Source organism: Ambystoma mexicanum, chromosome 13 (assembly GCF_040938575.1).
Source record: "Ambystoma mexicanum isolate Mex_15411 chromosome 13, UKY_AmexF1_1, whole genome shotgun sequence".
Taxonomy (NCBI): domain Eukaryota; kingdom Metazoa; phylum Chordata; class Amphibia; order Caudata; family Ambystomatidae; genus Ambystoma; species Ambystoma mexicanum.
The window spans coordinates 745,560,415-745,582,172 of NC_090938.1; the positions used below are offsets into that span (position 1 = coordinate 745,560,415).

Genomic DNA, 21,758 nt, shown 5'->3' on the forward strand with positions numbered 1-21,758 from the left:
ATAGGGGATACAGACTTTCTTCATGGATGCTACACCCTCCAAATAATTCACCTACCTCCTACTTATATTGAACACACAGTAGGCCTGTTTTTTATTCGTCTTGGAATTGATAGGTTTTTACACCTGGGTATAATTCACTAAAATGATGTTCCTCTTTAACTATGCAATTTTTGACACTAATGGGATAATCATCCGCATATATAAGAACATTTTGAATCTGTTATATTCAGGCAGATGTTGAGAATGTTGGTTCTAGCTTCTAACAATATTGAGCTATTGCTTGTACATCATCCACCATGTTGTTTACCTGAGCATTTTTTGTCTTTGACACATTAAGTCTGATTACCATGTATTCTGACAATATTGTTTTTTTATATATTTCTTTAGAAAACTTCTTTGATTATTGCATGAACTATTACAGCCCCTGATGAAGAGAACATTATCTCGAAACGCGTTGGGCATATGCTTATGAAAAATAAATCTTCGTTGGAAAACTAATCTACTTTTGAATTGTACCTAAAGCATTTTTTAATTACTGTTTGCCTGAAAACCTATGTTTCTGAATACTATGTACGTACATAGATTGTAATTCTTTGACAAAATTTACATTGATTTCCCGATTTGGGAATATAATTACCTTGAGCTTGTTTAAGCCATCACTAGAGTGCAGGGGACGGGATTTCCCTAAGTGGGTACTTTTTCTTGTCCTTTTGTATATGTACAACCCATATGCCAGGGTTGTTATCTTTCTCCCCTGCACCTTGAACCAACTTAAGAACAACTCTATTTTCATAATAGAGGATCACATATCACTAATTATCTTTTAAGATTCTCAGTGCTAGGTGTTTACCTTCCAGTTTATCTATCCAAAATACTACCATGTTCTACCCACTTTTGTAATTCCTTAAGAAGGAATGAAGCAAAAAGCTTCCCAGTAGAGTCCACCATAGACAGTAGTCGGTAGTTACCAGGGTCCAGGGGAGAGCCTTTTTTTTAGTATTGGAACAAGAATTGCAGTTTGCCATGAGATCGGAATTGTGCCTTCAGCTAGGACCTTATCAAATAATATTTCAAGTATGGAGCACCAAAAATGAGGATTATGCCGCAGGACCAGATTATCCAAGCCATTGGGTCCAGGAGCCCGAGAAGATTGTAAACTCATAATTTTCATATATATGTCCTTCTCGGTAATCTTAAATACCAAACCAGACTGTTTAAACTCTATCTGAGAAGGCAATGGCCCCTGGGGGAAGGAATTACCCTGAGCCAGGAACGCCACCCACTTATGCTCATTAATGGGGTTAATCATAGATTGTTTAATGCATCCCTTTGCTTCACCCAAGATGGCCAAAATGCTACTCGCGTCACCATTACACAAAATAGTCGCTATTTGTTGCCAGGCCGGCAGAATGTAGAGAGTCCGAGCCCACCCTGTACTCCCCGGGGTTCTCTCATTCAAAATGTATCAGAATATAGAGATTCCTGAGCCCACCCTCTCCTCCCTTGGGGTCTCTCATTCAAAATGTATCAGAATGTGGATATCCCTGAGCCCACCCTCTCCTCCCCAGGGGTCTCTCATTCAGTGTAGAGATTCCGCAGCCCACCCTCTCCTCCCCGGGGGTCTCCCAGTCAGAATGTAGAGATTTCCGAGCCCACCCTCTCCCCCCCCCAGGGGTCTCTCATTCAAAATGTATCAGAATGTCGAGATTCCTGAGCCCACCTTCTCCTCCCCAGGGGTCTCCCAGTCAGAATGTAGAGATTCCCCAGCCCACACTCTGATATGATATGATATGATATGATATGGCATTTGTAACGCGCCTATACACAAGTGTTTCATGGCGCGACGAGGCAGGGAGGGGGGAACAGGGGGAGGACAGACACCGATCCTACTAGGCCAGGTGTCATTCAGACCGCGCAAGTGCAGGGGTAGGGGGAAGGGAAAAGTGCAGTACAAGGTAAGTAGAATAGAAATAAATAGATAAATAAATAGGGCCAGCTGGTGGCAAGTGCAAGGTAAGTGCAGACAAGTGCTGGGAAGGGGGGGCTGTAGGGATACAGAGAACAGTCCCACAGTGCAGGGGTTGCCAGGGAGGCAGTGCAAGTGGAGAGTGGCTGGGCCCAGGACCGAGGTCGGTGAGAGTGGCCAAGTTTCAGATTCAGTGCAGAATTTAGTGAAGAATTAGCAGGGGAGAGGGAGAGAGAAAGCAGAAGCAGAGAGGAAGGTTTTGAGGTGCTTCCGGAACCGGAGATGGTTCTCCTCAAGTTTCAGGGAGGCAGGGAGGCTGTTCCAGAGGGAGGCTCCTGCCGCGGAGAGAGATCTACCCCCAGCTCGTTGCTTCGAGAAGCGGCTGACCCTGAGGGAGTTGGAGACGGATGAGCGAAGGGCTCGGGAAGGAAGATATTTAGGAAGAGAGAGTTGCAGGTATTTAGGCCCCAGGCCCCAGAAGGCCTTGTGGACAATGCAGAGGGTTTTGAACGTAATCCTTGCAGCCACTGGGAGCCAGTGTAGAGATTTCAGTCCTGGAGAGATACGGTCCCTGGGCTTGAGGCCAAGGACAAGTCTCGCAGTTCTGTTCTGGATCAGTTGCAGAGGGCAGAGAGTGGAGGCAGGCAGATTAAGATAGAGACTGTTACAGTAGTCCAGCTTCGAGAGAACCAGGGCTCGGGAGACAGTGAGCTTCTGGGGGAAGGAGAGGAAGGGAAGAATACCTCTAAGGAGGTGCAGCTGGTAGTGTGACTTCTTAGAGACGTCAGATATATGAGGAGAGAAGGAGAGTGTGGAGTCAAAGATGACCCTGAGGTGTTTTGCCTTGCAGGTAGGAGCAGGAAGAGGCCCAAGAGAGGCTGGCCAGAGAGCTGCAGGGAAGGAGGGAGTGGTTGTGCCGATGAGTAGAATCTCAGTCTTACTAGCATTAAGGCGGAGGTCGTTGGCAGCACACCATTCCTGGATAGCAGACAGACAGTCAGAGATGAGGGCAGGAGAGGAGGAGGCCGAGGGTAGCCTGAAAATGAGCTGGGTATCGTCCGCATAGCACTGAAAGTTGGGGCAGAGGGCGGCAATGCGGTGGGCAAGAAGTGCCAGATACTGGTTGAAAAGCCAGGGAGAGAGATTAGATCCCTGGGGAACACCACAGGTGGAGAAAAAGATGTCAGAGAGGAAGGACCCAAGTTGGACCTGGGAGGGTCGATTGGAAAGGAAAGAGGTCAGCCACGCCAGAGCCTGACCAGTGATACCCAGGTTATCGCGGAGACGGTTGAGCAGGATGGCATGGTTGACAGTGTCAAAGGCAGAAGAGAGATCAAGCAGAATGAGAACACACGGAGTGTTGGAGTCGAGGTTCAAGAGCAGGTCATCACGGATGTTCAGGAGAGCAGTTTCCGTGCTTCTGGCCGCTCTGAAGCCGGATTGGTGGTCATGAAGACTACCAACAGCTTCAGCATGGAGGTTAAGCTGGGAGATGGCCAGTTTCTCCAGGAGCTTGCCCAGGAAGGGAGTGATGGAGATTGGGCGATAGTTAGCCAGGCTAACTATCCGGGGCTCTGCTCTCCGGGGGTCTCTCATTCAGAATGTGCCTCCCAGTAGTGGCTCCTTTGCCCTTCCTCACTCCCCTGCTGGTCTCTTGTTTCTCATTTATCACACGTGTGGTGCTATCTACCCCTCTGTTTTATAGGGGATGTGCCTCCCCTCCCTTCCGCGCCTGTTGAGTCAGAGCCTTCCTTTCCCATCTTTAGGAATGGCGTCTCTCCCCCCCCCCCTTATCTCACCGTTTAGACCCCCTTACTCTTACTTGTCACTGGAGGCCGAGGGTTATATACAGCATCTTTCTATAATTCTCAGGTGCAGTGAAGTGAAGGCTCTGAAGCCCCAGGAAGATGCCCCTGGAATGGAGACAACGCTGCAGAGCACCACGCGACATGCCCACCTGCAGGAGAAGCTCACGGAATTAAAAGGTAGATATGAGTCCAGGCCCACCCAAGAGGTGATGCTGATCGGGAAGGCTTTTCCAACCACCTCAACGCACTTATTTAATTGAAATGCATGTAAATATGCACAGCTAAATGAAAAACAAATATGTCGGTATTCTTGTACTTGTGTAGCGCACAGGTAGATAGCAAGCAATGGAGAGCGTCACAATGGTTGAGTCCAGGCGCCGAGAGCCGCATACCCTGAATGCTATTACCTGGTGCACTGAGTTTTTAGAGAAATTCCTTATATAGCAAGGTCTTCTGTTTTTTCGTAAACTGCAGGCATAATGGTGCTGCGCGGTTAGGATCGTGTGCCACAGTGCTTGCGCATAATGGGAGATTTCCTGTTTTTTTGCTTTTGGGCATGTATTTATTTCCAGTCTTGCCAGGGTGTGGCATCTGGAATTGCTCTGGCTTCCTAATGTGACCAGTTCCTTGGCTGGGTACAGGTGTGGCTGGGTTACCACAGCCTTGTATGTAATAAAGGCGATTTTAAAGATTATTTGGGCTGTTAGAAAGGTTGGGGGAAATGTGGTCAAACTGTTTGATGCCGATGATTCGTGTGGTGCGAGGGTTGAGGGGAAAGGTCAGAGCGGAGTAGGTTTCCACTTCCAGGTGGCCTAGAACTGGGGAATACTGGAGGCCTGAAACCCGAGGCTGGCCAGAAAGATTTGATTTTGTGCAGTCCTGCTAGTAGCTACCAAGCCGTCTGGGCATTTTTCTCACTTGGGGATAGCTTCGGCATTAACTCTTCGAGGTCCATGCCAGCTACTCATGATTGGATGAGTGTTTGATTGGATGAGTGTTTGATTGGATGAGTGTTTGATTGGATGAGTATTTGGTTGGTGGGGTTCCCAAGAAGCAAAAACCATGTTTTTTTGTGGGGTCGATTATAAGAAATGAACCGGTCATCCATGACTGCATGAAAAACTAAATGCATATACATTTCACTGATAATGCACTTGTTGACTTGTACATAAAACCCATCAAATCTAGCAAAATATATAGTGGTGTGAAAAAAGATGAATTGGAAAATTAAGTTATAAATAGTTAAAATAACTCCTAAAAAAGGATAAATGGAAGGACTGACACAAATCATCATTAAAGAAGGGGAGGGGGAGAAGTTAGAAGGGGACAATAAAAGGCTAACCAGTCTTTTACCATTTTACTTTAGAGAAGGGAGGAATACAACTTTAAAATAAATTATAATGCAGAAAAAATAAACCAAAAGGTTGTTGATATTAAAAGTAGACATGCCAAAGGCCTTTTTCCATTAAGAAAAATTTGTTGTGAAAATAAAGAGTTTTTATTTTGGTCAGAAGTATTGTGTTGAAAAGACCGATCCGGTAGAATATGTGTGGCTTGGACCCTCCCCTTCCTGCAGTGGAAACTGAGCGGTTCTGCAGTCGTGGCTGCAAGGGCTGTTGTCCTATACCATGTGTTGGAGGTCGTAATGACGCATGTACATATGTTGATAGTGTACAGTTAGTAGTTTTGCTTACCTGTGATTTTCATTGATAAGAGTTGGTTCAAGCCCTATTACATATGAGTGCATTTGTATACATTCTGCCTAACTTGAGTTATTAGAGTGCTCTGTGTGTGCTTAATTAAACCCATCACCACCCACACTCTCCCAAGTCTAAGCCTTACTGCCCAGTCACACTACCTTGATAGAGTTTGTCTAGACATTAGTGTCGTCCTGTTCACCAGAATAGGGTGGCCTCTCAGAATCTGTCCCCAGGGCTGATTCTGAATATCTTATCTTTACCACCTCAGTAGACCATGTTTCCTGATTAGAGAACCCCAAAAGGCCAATAAAGACATTATTTATATCCTGAGAGCGCTGCATCAGGGACCCCTTGGCCTCTGAATAGTTTGAATACAGGTCTGACCGTACTCGTGACACAACAGTCTGGCCAACATTGTCTCGGGCATATCGGCATCCCCAGACTTCTGGACCTGGACCGGCTCAGATAATAATTTAGCTTCATGGTCGGCGAGAGCCTGAAACTTAGCATTAACGCCTTTAGGTCTTGTGGTGTTGGGGTAATAGGGTATGTTTGTTCCAATGCATGAAGTTACTCTCCCGATGCAGTCAATTGCAATCGTTTGGATTTGAGAGATGCACAGGTAGGGGGTAATGCAATACCTCGGGGGTCACATTTAAAACCCCCCCGAAGTATTGCTTGCAAGGACACTGAGCCAGTATTGGGTTCAAAATAGGAGGTCCTTTTATCAGATATAGTGGCATGATATGCCTGATCCAATAAAGAGGCTGCATTATCTCTGATCTTAATGCCATTTTCCGTGGTCCTTTACTGTGTGCTGAGAATGTTAAGCTCTGAAAAAGTGAGATCTGTGGGTGTGTGACCTCCCCTATGGGGTGCCAGGGAGGAAAAGCCGAAACATGACAATGGACACCCAAGGTGGGGGGGGTGCAGTGGTGGGAGCTGGAGGGGAGGAATTAGGGAAGGGCAGGGAGTGGGGGTGCAGTGGTGAGAGCTGGAGGGGAGGCATTGGGGGAAGGGCAGGGAGTGGGGGTGCAGCGGTGGGAGCTGGAGGGGAGGCGTTAGGGGAAGGGCAGGGAGTGGGGGTGCAGTGGTGGGAGCTGGGGGAGGCATTAGAGGAAGGGCATGGAGTGGGGGTGCAGTGGTGGGAGCTGGAGGGGAGGCATTGGGGGAAGGGCAGGGAGTGGGGGTGCAGTGGTGGGAGCTGGAGGGAAGGCATCGAGGAAGGGCAGGGAGTGGGGGTGCAGTGGTGGGAGCTGGAGGGGAGGCATTGGGGGAAGGGCAGGCAGTGGGTGGGTGCAGTGGTGAGAGCTGGAGGGGAGGCATTGGGGGAAGGGCAGGGAGTGGGGGTGCAGTGGTGGGAGCTGGGGGGAGGCATTAGGGGAAGGGTCGGGAGTGGGGGTGCAGTGGTGGGAGCTAGAGGGGAGGCATTAGGGGAAGGGCAGGGAGTGGGGTGCAGTGGTGGGAGCTGGAGGGGAGGCATTAGGGGAAGGGCAGGGAGTGGGGGTGCAGTGGTGGGAGCTGGAGGGAAGGCATCAGGGAAGGGCAGGGAGTGGGTGGGTGAGAGCTGGAGGGGAGGCATTGGGGGAAGGGCAGGGAGTGGGGGTGCAGTGGTGGGAGCTGGGGGGAGGTATTAGGGGAAGGGCCGGGAGTGGGGGTGCAGTGGCGGGAGCTAGAGGGGAGGCATTAGGGGAAGGGCAGGGAGTGGGGTGCAGTGGTGGGAGCTGGAGGGGAGGCATTGGGGGAAGGGCAGGGAGTGCTGGGTTATGTTTTACAGTAGAAAAGTTTGGGATCTTATACATCACTTGTTTTTCTTTTACTACAGAAACATTTCCTGCAGAAATGGGTACGTTTAATTAATGGTAATAAATATATTTAACATACTTCAATGCCTCGCTGGTTTGTCTGATTTCACGAACCCTAAATGTTTTTCTTGCTTTCAGATTGGCGATACATGAAATCCTGTGAACGTGAGTACTTGTGATTTACAAATTCCAAACCCTAACCCTCCATGGGGCCTCCTGGATCTCGGGGGTCATATTGAGGTGAGGCAGCTTGAGCCCCCTGCAGTGATACTCTGTCATAGGAAAGGAACATGAGTCACAGAGAGTCACTAGTAGGTGAGACGGCATGAGTCCTCTGCAGCGGCACTTGGGACAGATTCTGAGCCTGTGCTAAATGCCACATAGTAACACGTCATTCCCTCCTCCAAATCCTCCCATTCTGAGGGTGATGGGAAGAGTGGAGGAGAGATGTTGTGCAGCAGGCAAGAAAAAACATATAAAATATGTGCAGATGGAGCGCTGCAGGGTTACCGTGTGCACAGCACCTCTGGCCAAAATGCAAAAAGCAAAGACACATTTCTACACTACAGAAAGTGTCGGCGAGCTTGAAGAGTCTCGGCAGCACTTTCTGTAACGCAGAAAATGTGGCACTGGCAGCTTGAAAAGAAAACTTATTTCAGACAGTCAGAATGTTTTATGGAAAAGCTAACACTTTGTAAGGAATGCCGCCTCTTTTCATAACTAACGACACCTCCAGGGTGCCATTAATTACCGCCTCTTTAGGCTGGTGCAGAAAGGGTGCTCTAAACTTCAGAATACAGTCCTTGCCAGCCCCTTGCACATGAGGTGGTTGGCAAGGCTAGGCTGTAAATCACGGCTTTGCAGGAGTGGCAGACTTGATATATTGCCGTCACTCTCGGACACAGCACTTTTCCATTTTAACATGCACCTCTGAATCAGGCCTAGAGACACAGCACTTTTCCATTTTAACATGCACCTCTGAATCAGGCCTAGAGACACATCACTTTTCCATTTTAACATGCACCTCTGAATCGGGCCTAGAGACACATCACTTTTCCATTTTAACATGCACCTCTGAATCGGGCCTAGAGACACATCACTTTTCCATTTTAACATGCACCTCTGAATCGGGCCTATAGACACATCACTTTTCCATTTAAACATGCACCTCTGAATCGGGCCTAGAGACACATCACTTTTCCATATTAACATGCACCTCTGAATCGGGCCTAGAGACACATCACTTTTCCATTTTAACATGCACCTCTGAATCGGGCCTAGAGACACATCACTTTTCCATTTTAACATGCACCTCTGAATCGGGCCTAGAGACACATCACTTTTCCATTTTAACATGCACCTCTGAATCGGGCCTAGAGACACATCACTTTTCCATTTTAACATGCACCTCTGAATCGGGCCTATAGACACATCACTTTTCCATTTAAACATGCACCTCTGAATCGGGCCTAGAGACACATCACTTTTCCATATTAACATGCACCTCTGAATCGGGCCTAGAGACACATCACTTTTCCATTTTAACATGCACCTCTGAATCGGGCCTAGAGACACAGCACTTTTCCATTTTAACATGCACCTCTGAATCAGGCCTAGAGACACATCACTTTTCCATTTTAACATGCACCTCTGAATCAGGCCTAGAGACACATCACTTTTCCATTTTAACATGCACCTCTGAATCAGGCCTAGAGTGACACCACTTTTCCATTTTAACATGCACCTCTGAATCAGGCCCACGTCTGCAGTGCAACTGGCAGGAAAGCGATGCTGCGGTTGATTACGGCCTCTGCACTGCAAGTGTCTTGTGAATCTAATTCGAGATCGCTGATGAAGCAAACAGCCTTATCGATATTACCTTGATTCCAACTCACCCTTGGTTTATAGTAATGTTGCTGATTAGGGTCACTATCATGAACCTGCTTAGTGTAATTTATATAGGAGAGGAGGGGAAAGTGGTCCCTTTCTGTTCTTGTTAAGACCTTCATATTTGGGTACATGTTGATGTTTGCAAAGACATACTCGATAGTCGATGCACTATTGTCAGTCACTCTGGTATATTACTCCGGTGAAACGCCTGGGCAAAGACCGTCTAGCATAATTAAGCCTCAGGAGTAAATCATAAATGTTGATTAAAAGAGAAGTTGTATTGCCACACTTCGGGGCCCAATTAATAATAGCAGCAAGCACTTAGTCGCCCGAAGTGCTGATCTTGGTGATTTGGTAAGTGTTATCAACACTAATGATCAGTCCTCCTTTTGGTCGCCCTTGCGTCCCCTTGTGGCCATAGTTTGAATGGAATGGCAGCCACCGATTTCTAAGTTATCCTGGAGCCAGTGTTCCTGTAATGCCACTACACAGAAATTGGGGATGTTCTCAAATAAACCATCCGGTTCAGTGAAGTGGGAGAAGCCTCGGGTGTTCCAGGAGAAAATGGTAAAAGACAGGCTAGGATCTGCGTGGATTTTGTGGTTGTAGAGTTGAAGGTAACCACTGTCAGCTGGTAGCAGCCAACCCTTCTTTCTCTTCTAAGGGAGAGTGAACACCAACATGTCTTAACCCAAGAGCATCAATGGTGACAGTAATAGCGTTGGCTTGTGAGCTGGGAGCTTGTGAGCTGGGAGATAGTTTTGATTTAGGGGTCTAGTTGAAAGCAAAGGAACAGGTCTACTAGATTTCAGTACCCCCCTATCTAGATTCAGCCCAAACTTTCTAGATGGAGCTTTAACAATAGAACAGTCATAACCTAATTTTCCCAAATAGCATAATGTGACGTGACACAATCTAGTCCAGCGAGATTGTGAAAATAAACTATTGCGCTAGCATAGTACGTCTTCTATGAGGTCAACAATCACGATGTCCTCCATTTGTAGGCACCTCAGAGGAATGATGTCATGGACTAAATGGAAGATGGTTGTTCGATTTGGATAATAGTCCCGACTAACATAAAAACGGCTCCTTACTTTGAGGGCCAAGCAGTCAGGGTCCGAATTAGAATGAGGTTGGTAGAGGTCCCTCTTCCCATTTACTGATTTAGCAAGACCATTTCCTTTCATGGACGGATAGTAGGTGGAGCCGTTAGGGTGCGTGTCTGAAGCAATGGCGTTAGATGTTATCCCATGATTGTCCTCTTGAAAAGGGTTTCCCAAAACTTCCAGAATGTGGGAATCTTCCGGTAATGTTTGGCAATTAATAGTCTCTGTAGTCTGTATAAATGAACCAGTGCTTTTAGGGTGAACAGGAGTTCCTGCTAATGCTGTCTTTATTTCTGGAGGCACCTCTAGTAGAAAGAGTATTGGACTCAGCAGCTGGAAGTCTTTTGATGTAGTTTTGTTTTTTAGTAGGATGTTAAGCGGAAACTTTGGTCTTATTTCCTTCTAATGGTAGAGTGTCATATGAGCCCTGGTCATTGATCACAAGGGTAGCAACTCTTGAGCTGGAATTAATCAAGCCAGGCGTGTTGCTCAGGCGCATTGCCACTAAAATCAGCCTATTTAGTATGAGCCATTTTCTTGTGCGCCTTCTTTTTGCTCTTTTTACCATTCTTTATTTATTTGTTAGCAGGTTCATTAGTGATTGAGTCCTCCTTTGACTCATTGTTGTCGATGATCACACAGTTATCCAATCTTAAGGACTGAGCGTAGTCGCCTCCCACATTAAACGATTGCAGGAGTCCTTGACAATGAGCTCCTGTGGAATTCACCGGCATTTACCAGGTGTAAATAGTAGGCAGAGTCCGTAGGAATCCATTGGTTTAATGCCAGCATGGAATTGTGTGCTGCTGGTGTTAAACCATGTGCTTTTTTGGGATGGAGCAAGGATATATGATGGACAGTGTTATTCTGTTCAGTGCCCGAGTCTCCTGAAAACAAAAAGAAAATCCCAAAAATTGGAAAAAAGACAGGATTTCATGTGTAATGCCTATCTTTACACTTTTTCCCATCCAGGGTTTTGCAAAATGACCCACTGTCTTTCTTCCTTACTCTCTCTCTCTCTCTCTCTTTCATTCTCTTTATCGTCCCTCTTTCCAACTTTTCCCTTGCTGCTTTTTCGTGATGTCCATATTCTCCCATCACTCGCTCTCATTTATCTGTTTCTCATCTATGCTTGTTTCTCCTGGTCTCTCTGTCTCTCATCTCTACTTGTTTCTGTCGGTCTCTCATCTCTGCTTGTTTCTCACTGTCCCTCTGTCTCTCCTCTCTGCTTGTTTCTCCTGTCTCTCATCTCTGCTTGCTTCTCCCGGTCTCTCTGTCTCTCATCTCTGCTTGCTTCTCCCGGTCTCTCTGTCTCTCATCTCTGCTCATTTCTCCCAGTCCCTCTGTCTCTCACCTCTACTTGTTTCTCCCTGTCTCTCATCTCTGCTTGTTTCTCCCGGTATCTCTGTCTCTCATCTCTGCTTGTTCCTCCCGGTCTCTCATCTCTGCTTGTTTCTCCCAGTTTCTCTGTCTCTCATCTCTACTTGTTTCTCCCTGTCTCTCATCACCGCTTGCTTCTCCCGGTCTCTCATCTCTGCTTTTTGCTCCCTGTCTCTCATCTCTGCTTGTTTCTCCCTGTCTCTCATCTCTGCTTGTTTCTCCCTGTCTCTCCTCTCTGCTTGTTTCTCCCTGTCTCTCCTCTCTGCTTGTTTCTCCCGGTCTCTGTCTTTCATCTCTACGTGTTTCTCCCCGTCTCATCTCTGCTTGTTTCTCCCGGTCTCTCTGGCTCTCATCTCTGCTTGTTTCTCCCGGTCTCTCATCTCTGCTTGTTTCTCCCGGTCGCTCTGTCTCTCATCTCTACGTGTTTCTCTCTGTCTCTCATCGCTGCTTGTTGCTCCCTGTATCCCCTGTGCCTCTTCCTCTTGTTCCTCCTATTACTTTGTTTATCCTACCTGCCTCTCTTTCCATTATGTCTGCTTCTTTCTCCCTGTGTCTGTCTCTCCTCTGCCTCTTCCCTGTCCCTCTCCTCTGTCTCTCCATCTCTCCTCTCCTGTCTTTTGATCTTGGTCCCCCTGTTACTACCTCTCTCATACCTGCCTCTCTCTCCTCTCTGCCTCTTGCTCGTGTGCCTCCCATCTCTCTCTCTCTTTCCTATATGCTTCTCTCTCCACTCTGCCTCCTTCATCCTCTCTATCTTCGTTGCCTGCTGCTTTCTCTCTCTCTTCCACTCACTCTTTCTCTTCACATTGCCCTCTCACTCTCCCTACTCATCTGTGTCTTTGTACTCTGTCTCCTGCTGTTTCTCTCCCTGTTCTGCTTATCTTTCTCTCTTCCCTGCCCAGTTTTCTCTCCCTCTCCTTTGTCTCTGCTTTTCTCTCTTGCTATGTTTTCTTTCTCTCTATCTCCTCCTGTCTCAACCATTTACATTTCAATATGCCTGTCTCTCTGCCCGTGTTTCTTTCTCTCACCCTATTATTATAATTATAATATAATCACTCTTGTGTCTATAGCTCCTCCTTGCCTGTTGCTCTCTTTATTTCATGCTATCTTTTTCTCTGCCTGCTTATCTTTCTTTTTGCTGTGTTTCTCTGTCTGGCTGTCTTTCTTGCTTGCTGTGTTTCTCTCTGCCTGTCTTTCATTCTTGCTGTGTTTCGCTCCGCTTTTCCCTCTTTTCTTGCTGTATTTCTTTGTCTACCTTTCTTTCCTGTTCCTTCTCTCTGCCTTTCTTTTTTGCTATCTGTGCCTCTTCCCGCTTCCTGTCTTTGGTCATTGCTGTGTTTCCCTTGGCCTGCCTATCTTTCTTTCTTGCTTTATTTCTGTCTTTCTTTCTTGCGTGTTCTGTATCTCTTTGCCTACATTTATTTTTTGCTATATTTCCTCTGTTTGCTCCCTGTCTGTCTTTCTGTTTTGCTCTGTTTCTCACTGCCTCTCCCTTTCTTTATTGGTGTGTTCCCCTCTTTGCAGTTCTCCCTTTCTTTCTTGGTGTGTTTCCCTCTTTGCATCTCTCCCTTTCTTTCTTGGTGTGTTTCCCTCTTTGCATCTCTCCCTTTCTTTCCTGCTGTGTTTCTCTCTGCCTGTCTTTCATTATTGCTGTGTGTCTCTCTGCCTGTCTTTCATTATAGCTGTTTTTCTCTCTGCCTGTCTTTCATTATCGCTGTGTTTCTCCATGTCACATGTCTCCACTGTACCAGAAACAAATCCGTGCATACAAGAATGAAATTCAAAAGGCAAAGAAAAGACATTATGATGACAGAATCAACAATGCCACCAAAACACAAAAAGAAATGTTAGAAATGAGGAACCCACCAGGCTGTGATAACACCCCAACCCCCTCAGAAAAACTATGCAACGACCTGGCAGATCACTTAAAAAAAAGAAATCAATGACATCTGGCAAACCATACAAAAGCGACCAACCAACCACAACATACAACCCAACAAACCCAACTCGGAACCGCAACACAAACTCCAAAGCTTTCCTGAAATATCAGCAGAGGCATTCGCAATGCTGGTTAAACGAAGGAAGAAAGCGGGATCACCCATGGACCCATGTCCCCCAGACATCTACAAATCAATCCTCGAGCAAGGATCGCCAGCAGAACACTACAGAAACCTTCTAAATCTATCACTATCAACAGGGACTGTACCGAAGATCTTCAAATCAGCATACATCAAGCCACTCTTAAAAAACACAAGTGGTGACGCAGATGACCTTTCCAACTACAGGTCGATTTCTAACATCCCCTACCCAGCGAAACTTCTAGAAACCTACGTATATAATCTAACCCAAGAACACGTAGAAAAACACCACCTGCTGGACCAAGCTCAAATCGGTTTCAGACCAGCGAGAGGAACGGAAACAGCACTACTATCCATCTGGGACGACCTCAAAACTAACGCAGACTCAAACACTACTTCAGCCCTTATTCTGCTCGACCTCTCTGCAGCCTTCGACACAGTTAACCACGACACCCTGAACAAAAGACTAGAAAACATAGGCATAACAGACACAGCACTACGCTGGACCAAATTATTCCTAGCAGACAGGACAGAAACCGTTTGGATCAAACCTTTCAAATCCACTCCACGAGTTAACGATTGTGGAGTACCACAAGGATCCTCACTATCTCCACTATATTTCAACATCTACCAGACTCCGGTCATCAGAATTTTCAAAAAATACAACATTACATGTTACAACTACGCAGATGACACTCAGATCATCTACAAAATCAAAGACACCGATGCCGACCATTCAACCCTTACCGACTGTCTGAAAGACGTCTTCGACTGGATGGATGCCAACAACCTGAAAATCAACCCAGGAAAGACAGAAATCATGATCGAATCCAAAGACCAAGAGAACGAAACCACCATCCCGTGGCCTACGGAAATGGGAAACGCACCAACACCATCGAAGGTAGTAAAAAATCTGGGAGTCCTAATGGACAACAACCTAACCCTGGAGCCACAAATAAACGCAACAGTGAAAAAATGCTTTTTCCTCCTCCGAACGGCAAGAAGAATTCTACCTTTCCTCTCCTTCGCGCACAAAACACTCACTATTGCCGCCCTTTATCATGTCTAAAGTAGACTATGCAAACGACCTCTACCTCGGAATACCTGAATACCTCCTGAAGAAACTACAACGGATCCGAAATGCAGCAGCAAGACTACTCCTCAAACTATCCAGAAGAGATTGCATCACTCCAGCCCTAAAAACCCTACACTGGCTCCCAATTAAACATTGCATCACCTTCAAAACAATGTGCATAACGCACAGGGCAGTCAGCGGACAAGGAGCAGAATTCCTACAAAAGAAAATAAGTCGGATCCACCAGGGGGCGCCGAGATGTTCTGAAGCATCTCCGCTCGTCTCCCCAACTGGGCGCTAATCGAGGGACCTGAGCCCCTCCCGACACCCCCGGAGCGAGACATACACCCCCCCCCCCCAGTACGAAGGTGCAGTGCACCCCCAGCTCAAACCCGAGCCTCGGGGGTGCAAAGGAGCCGGAGTTACAGCCCCGCGAGTCCAGAGGGCGTGAAGTCCCTCCCCCCTGCGGCTCTAGAGGCTCCGCGGCACGCAGCGCCGAGCCCGGGCCCAGGGAAGGCCCACAGAGACCCAGGCGACCGAGGCCACAGGCATCCACCTCGGCCTGACGGTTGTCGGCGGCGGAGCAACGGCCCGAGAGGGGGTCCCGGAAGCCCGAGAAGAGGATGCGGCGGCAGGCCGCGAAGCACTCCCAACGGGGAGGCGAGATCGTGCACCCCAGAAGCGCGCAGAACCCCCCGACCGGCGCAGGAGAGGCCCCCCGAGGTAAGGAGGCCCAACCCGGAGCTGGGCACCCGCCGGGGGTAACAAGACCCATCGGGGGGGAAGGAGAGAAACCCTGTGTAGCCCACACAAGCACCCGGAGACGGATTGGGGCGCCGGGCCCACCTAGGAGCATCTACCCCCCGCAAGTGCTGCATAAAGTCGCCCCGAGGGGCCCGGGACCCCCTCCCCGCCCCCCCCCTAGCTACACCACCCCAGGCCACGGCCCCAACTGCGGTGAACTACAAGGTGAAAACCCGAGAAGGGGAGGCCCCCACCCACTACGATCTCCCGGTGGTGGTCCCCGTGGAGCAAGTGGGCCCGAAGTAGGACTATGTCCTGGAGGGAATCGCTACAGAGGTTCCGGCGTCCGCTCCCAGAACCCCCCACAGCCCCTGGAATGGCGGCCCAAACGCAGCAAGAAGCAACAGATGCAAACGTGGTCTCCAGGGGAATGGCGGCCCTTCTCGAGGAAATTAGAGGATTCCGCGCAGATATTACCCATAGGCTGGACTCCCTAGACAAAAAGGTGGACAATCTAGATGACAGGGTGCAGGCATTGGAAAATAACACTACCTCGAATGGCATCTTCGAGACGCAATTTGACATGCGCCTATCGGAACTGGAGAGAAGAGAGGAGAAATGTTCTCTAAAAATGGACGACTTGGAAAATAGGGAACATCGCTGCAACCTACGCTTCTTAGGTTTCCCGGAGCAAGATGGCGAAACCCAGGCGGACATCGTCAAGGCCGTAAACGCGGTGGTGCGAGTGCTCTTTGATGGGGCCAATACCAACGAGCCCACTATTGACAGAGCCCACAGAGCGGGGGCAGCCTCCAGAGGCCCCAGGTCCGTCTTAGTCCGCTTCCACTATTTCTCAGAGAAAAGCAGGATCCTCGAGCTCGCTCGCAAGAAAGGCCTGGTGGACTGGGAGGGGGCCCAGATCTCGGTTTATCAAGACTTATCGGCCTTCACTCTGGCGAGACGCCGCCTTTGTTCCCCTCTGACAAAAATGCTCCAAGCCAAGGGAGTCCGTTACAGGTGGGGGTATCCTTTTTCACTTTCTTTTGAGTTCGAGGGATATAAATATGCCCTGGTCACCGAGGACGACATCCATAGGGTGACGGGTGAGCTCCTAGACGGCTCGGGTTTGGAACCAGGTGACCACGATCGGGAGCGAGCCCCGAAGGGCCCAAAAGGGAACAATGCTCCGAAGGAAAGGCGCAGAGTACGAGGCCAAAGGAAATTCAGGAGAGTGGCCCCAACGTCTCCGGACATTCAGAATGGTTGAAACGAACCATTGGTGTCCGACGATCAATTCTTTCAAGAACGTTTCAAGGGGGGTGGTTGTTATGATATTCGATGTGTATTGTCCCCGAAGAAGGGGGGGGGGCTCATAAGGGTGCTTATGAAGAGGTAATGAGCCCGGAGGAGGGAGACATGGTTGGCCGGTTGTGTGACTTTGGGACGATGCCTCAACACAACCAGGCGATCTGGGGGGAGGTGGGTGGGGGGAGAGAGGGGGGGAAGTTGGGTTGTTGGGGAAATAGTTATATTACGCCAAGGCTCGGAGACTTGACCACACAATTTGAGATCTACGACACTTGCATCCTCGAAATTGGAGCTATGAGCATCAAACTGCGCCCCAATGGATGATTCACTCCAATCCTTGTCAGTGGGGTCTTTAAATGTACGTGGGCTCAACTCACCCACCAAGAGGTCGCTCCTTTTGCGTGAATTTAAGAGGATGAATCTACAATTCCTCTTTGTGCAGGAGACCCACTGGGTCCGGGGGAAGGAGCCCAAACTCAAGGCCAAAAGCATAGAACAGGTGCTCTTTGCCTCTGCCCAGACTAAGAAGAGGGGAGTGGCTTTACTGGTGTCTCCCGGGTCTCACTTTGGGTTCAAAGCATCTAAAGCTGACCCTGAAGGCCGGTACCTCATGGTAAAGGGGGATGTGCGGGGACGTCTGTTCACCTTGGTCTGCATATATGCCCCAAACGAGTCACAGGACACTTTCTGGGAAAACATGAAGGAGACAATAGTCGCGTTTACGGAAGGCACCCTCCTGGTGGGTGGGGACTTTAATATGGTGCTGTGCCCCGAGAGGGATAGGAAATCCGTGAACCCTTGCCCTAACTTCCGTCTTCACAAAAAAATGGCATCAACCTTTCAGAAAGTGAATGAGGAATTGGGGTTGTGCGACTCGAGTACACCCAAGGAAGGTCTAAACCCCGGCTTCACTTTTTACTCAAAACCCCACGATGTTTTCTCACGAATACACTACATTCTGGTGGACTCATCCATGCAGAGGGAGGTCGCCGGCGCAGGGGTGGAAACCGTCCCCTGGACGGACCATGACATGGATAAGATTAGGATTGGCCTCCCCCCTGCCCCGGCGGTCTGTTCCCGTTGGAGTTGTAACGACCTCCTTCTGCATGACAAGGAGACACGCCAAACCCTCCTGAAGGCCATAGAAGACTACTTCTCCCTCAACGACAACGGAGAGGTGGGCACCATGGGAGTGTGGGAGGCGTTTAAAGCAACTATCAGAGGTACCCTGATTGGCATTGGGGCGGGAAAGAAAAGGGAGAGGGAACGGGAAGAGAAAGATCTGAAATCCAAAATAGAGGCCATACAACCGGGTGGAAAACTGAAAACACAGATGTTTCCGGGGCAGTGGGAGGAGCTGCAGAGGCTGCGCGCTAAGCTAGCCGACCTGCAAATAGGGCAAATGGAAAGGAAGCTCTCATTTTTGAAACAAAAATACATGGAAAAAGGGGAAAAAGGGGGCGTGGCTAAGCGGCCATGCGGTGAGACGCGTTACTAAAGAGCTCCGCAGCGATCCGGTCTAAGATCCTCTTTAAACTGACCAAAAGAAGCCCAAACTCGAGGAAAAGGTGTCGGAACACTAGTGGACCACTCGTCCCGATCCAGGAGTAAAATCGGACCAGGAATCGGGTGAAAACGGCCCGAAGAAGAGGCGATTCCCAAAAAACAAGATGGCGGCCTGCCGAGCGGACCCCTCCAGTGCGGAGGTTTGAACCGAAGCCGAGGCTGCGGAACGGGAGGCGCGAGAGCGAACCCGGCACCAGGAGGATCCCCGCAGAAGCCACGGCGGAGACCCGGTCTCCCTGAGGGAGAGGAGGGAGGCTCGAAGCGAGGCCCACACAGCGGATGGCGAGCAGAAGATGGGAGCCTGATCCGCCACTCCGCCCCCGGAGCGAGAACGGGGACGTCTGAGGCGGGCACCGCCGGCCGGCAGCCAGCGGAAGCCCACTGCGCTGTTCCGCCTTTAGGTCGGGGGCGAGGACGCCCGCTGGCCCACACAGCGGAGGAGGTGTCGGAGGACAAGAGCCCGCTCCGCCACCGGAACACTCGCAGTAACATTCGCAGAAAGGCACACGAGAGGGAGAAAGGCCCCTGCTCCTGTCCTCGGGGAAGAAACAGCAATACCGCGGCCCCGCACACGGTCAAGACATCCCAACTGTAAGCGAAGCGGGCGGGGAGGAGCTGGCACGTTCCCTACTTGGTCCCTCCATCGGGAGATAAGCCCGTATACCAGCGGGCGGACCAGCCCCAAAGAAGATCGCGGAGGGCCGGGAGGTACGTGAAAGGCGCCGAGCACATCCTGGGAAACACAGACACATCCTGGGAGACAAGGATAAGCCGAAGCCACAAGCCATACACCCCTAGGGACGAGGAAGGAAGCAGACACAAATTACAGCCCCGGAAGCCACCAGTAGGGTGGACCAACAAGCATCGAGGACGGAAGCCTGCGGGGAAATAACAGCGCAAGAGGATTTCCGAGGAACTCCGAAGGTCCATAGCCAACCGGACTCAAGCGCCCACGACGGGCCCTACACAAGTGCGCGCGCTCAGTAAACGACAGTAAGCCATACACAGTGGCCATGTCCAACAAGAAAAACGAAGGGAAATCCAAACAAAGCAGCATGGACATTTTCACTAAAACACCGGGGGACAAACAGCAGAACCCACCGGATACAACAAGAGCGGGGACGGGCACCTCCCATCGGCCAGACCAGGGGAAGGATGACCACATCCTCGAGGCGATAGCCTCCCTAAAGACATCCCTGGAAAACAAAGTGGATGCCGCCATAGGAGCACTGAAGGCATCCCTAGAACAAAAATTAGACACAGTCATGGTAGATGTGGGCCTCCTCCGCCAAGACGCAAGGAATCTGACAGACAGAGTGACGACAACGGAGCAGCAAGTGCAACAGAACACCGCAGACGCCACGGTTGCACGAACCCAAATGTCAGAAGTGATGCAGAGAGTTAAGACCCTAGAGCGAAGAGTTGAAGATGCGGAAGGTAGGGCAAGGAGGAACAACGTCCGCATAATTGGGGTCCCGGAGGGAGAGGAAGGGAACGACCCCACAGAATATGTCGAAAACATGCTTCTCCAAGAGAACGGACCCGGAACATTGTCCCAAAATTTTGTGGTGGAGAGGGCGCACAGAGCCCTGACTAGGAGACCCCGGCCTGGTGCCCCGCCAAGGGCGATGATCGCCAAGATTATGAACTTTAAGGACAGAGAAAAGGTACTAGCATTCTCCAGGGGGGGAGGAGAGATCACCAGGGGCTCCTCCAGGATCACCATATTTCCAGACTACACAATCATGGTCCAAAAACAAAGAGCGCAGTTCGGGCCCACAAAAGAACGCCTCAGAAGAGCGGACATCCGATACATGCTCCTGTTTCCGGCCAAGCTGAAGGTCCTACACAAGGGCAAAACGTCCTTCTTTGAGTCCACAGAAGAGGCCCAGGCATGGATGGACGCCCAGGGGATCCCCCAGCTGGAACGGAGAAATGGCAACAACGAGGCAAATCAGCCCCGGTGAAGAGCCCCGAGGGCAGTTAGAAGCAGTGACACCGAGCACCCGATGAATACACGGGTCAGGAAGAACAGAAATGTGAAGGAGCAATTAACCCTAGTTAGTCGCACCAAGCCGAGGTTACTTGCCCCCAAGAAGAAGAAGAGACGTAAACTAGTTAAGATGTCAGTTTTAAGGCATCACGCTGCGGCGAGTCGGCTCCATCCAAGGGAGCAAGACGAGAGAAGCGGCGAGGCCCGAGCAGGAGGAGGGTGGCTGGGTGTTAGTTATTCAGTTACAGTTCGAGTCCGAGTTATGGACTGGTTTAAACGGCATGTGAAAGGCATGGACAGCACGGTCGAAGAGGGAGGAAGATGTGAGGGGGGAATTTCAACAACACTGAGAGCAGGCGCAGGCGACAAAGGACAAACGAGAGGCTATGGGACCATGGAGCCGGACCAAACAGCTACGCATGGGCCTGGATGACCTAGTAGTCGCGTCCTGGAACGTGAGAGGGCTAAACGCATATGTTAAGAGGCTGAGAGTCTATACTTGGCTGAACAGGATGAAGGTGAAGATAGCCATGCTCCAGGAGACGCACTTGACACCAGAAAAGCAGACTAAGGTCGTCCAAAAATGGGGAGGACAAGTATACAGTGCCACGTACTCAAAGTATGCACGAGGAGTACTAATATGGATTGCTCCGGGGGTCCCATTCCAGCTTATGAAACATGAGACTGATTCAAAGGCAAACTGGTGCTGGTACACGGCATGCTAGAAAACAGGGAAGTGTGCCTAGTTAACACTTACGCCCCAAACCAGGACGCAACAGAATTCTTCAGGAAGCTGGCGCCCAAGCTAGCCCAATATAGAGAAGCCACGTTCGTTTGGGCTGGAGACTTCAACTGCACCCTGGATCCGCTCCTGGACAGGTCGGACGACAAGTACAAGAAACCAGCACCCCCTGCCAGGGAGCTGCACAGAGCCCTTGACCGCCTGGCACTGGAGGACGTCTGGAGACAGGTACATGGAGGGAAAAGGGGGTACACACATTACAGCGCACCCCACGGAATATTCACACGGATAGACTACATATTCACAGGCACTGAGACACTGCAGGAATTCACAACGATTGACATCAAAGCCCGAACACTCTCGGACCATGCCCCGGTGCTAGCAACATGGGCACACACACACCGGAGAGCCCCGATACCAACATGGAGGCTCCGGGCAGAGGCGTTGGGGGAGGGAGAGTTTGAGGGACACCTCAGGGAGGTGATCGAAGACTACTTCGAAATTAACGAGGGAAGCGTAGGAAGCAACGCGACACTATGGGACGCGTTCAAAGTGGTGATAAGGGGAGCGGCTATTGGCAGGATGGGAGGACTGAAA

General features: G+C 49.7%; 1 protein-coding gene across 3 annotated transcripts in view; it reads left to right on the plus strand.

The window, feature by feature from the left end:
• Positions 1 to 21,758, plus strand: part of LOC138521885 (E3 ubiquitin-protein ligase TRIM17-like) — a 159,393-nt gene that overhangs the window by 62,663 nt on the left and 74,972 nt on the right. For 2 of the 3 annotated variants that reach the window (XR_011283154.1, XM_069635051.1), the window contains exons 3-4: positions 7,300 to 7,320; positions 7,418 to 7,444. The exons of the other annotated variant lie outside the window; for it this stretch is intronic. Coding sequence is in view for 1 of the 2 variants with exons in the window: in XM_069635051.1 (XP_069491152.1) it covers positions 7,300 to 7,320; positions 7,418 to 7,432 (36 nt within the window). In the remaining variant the exon portion in view is untranslated. The remainder of the gene's footprint in view (positions 1 to 7,299; positions 7,321 to 7,417; positions 7,445 to 21,758) is intronic. 3 annotated transcript variants of the gene reach the window in all.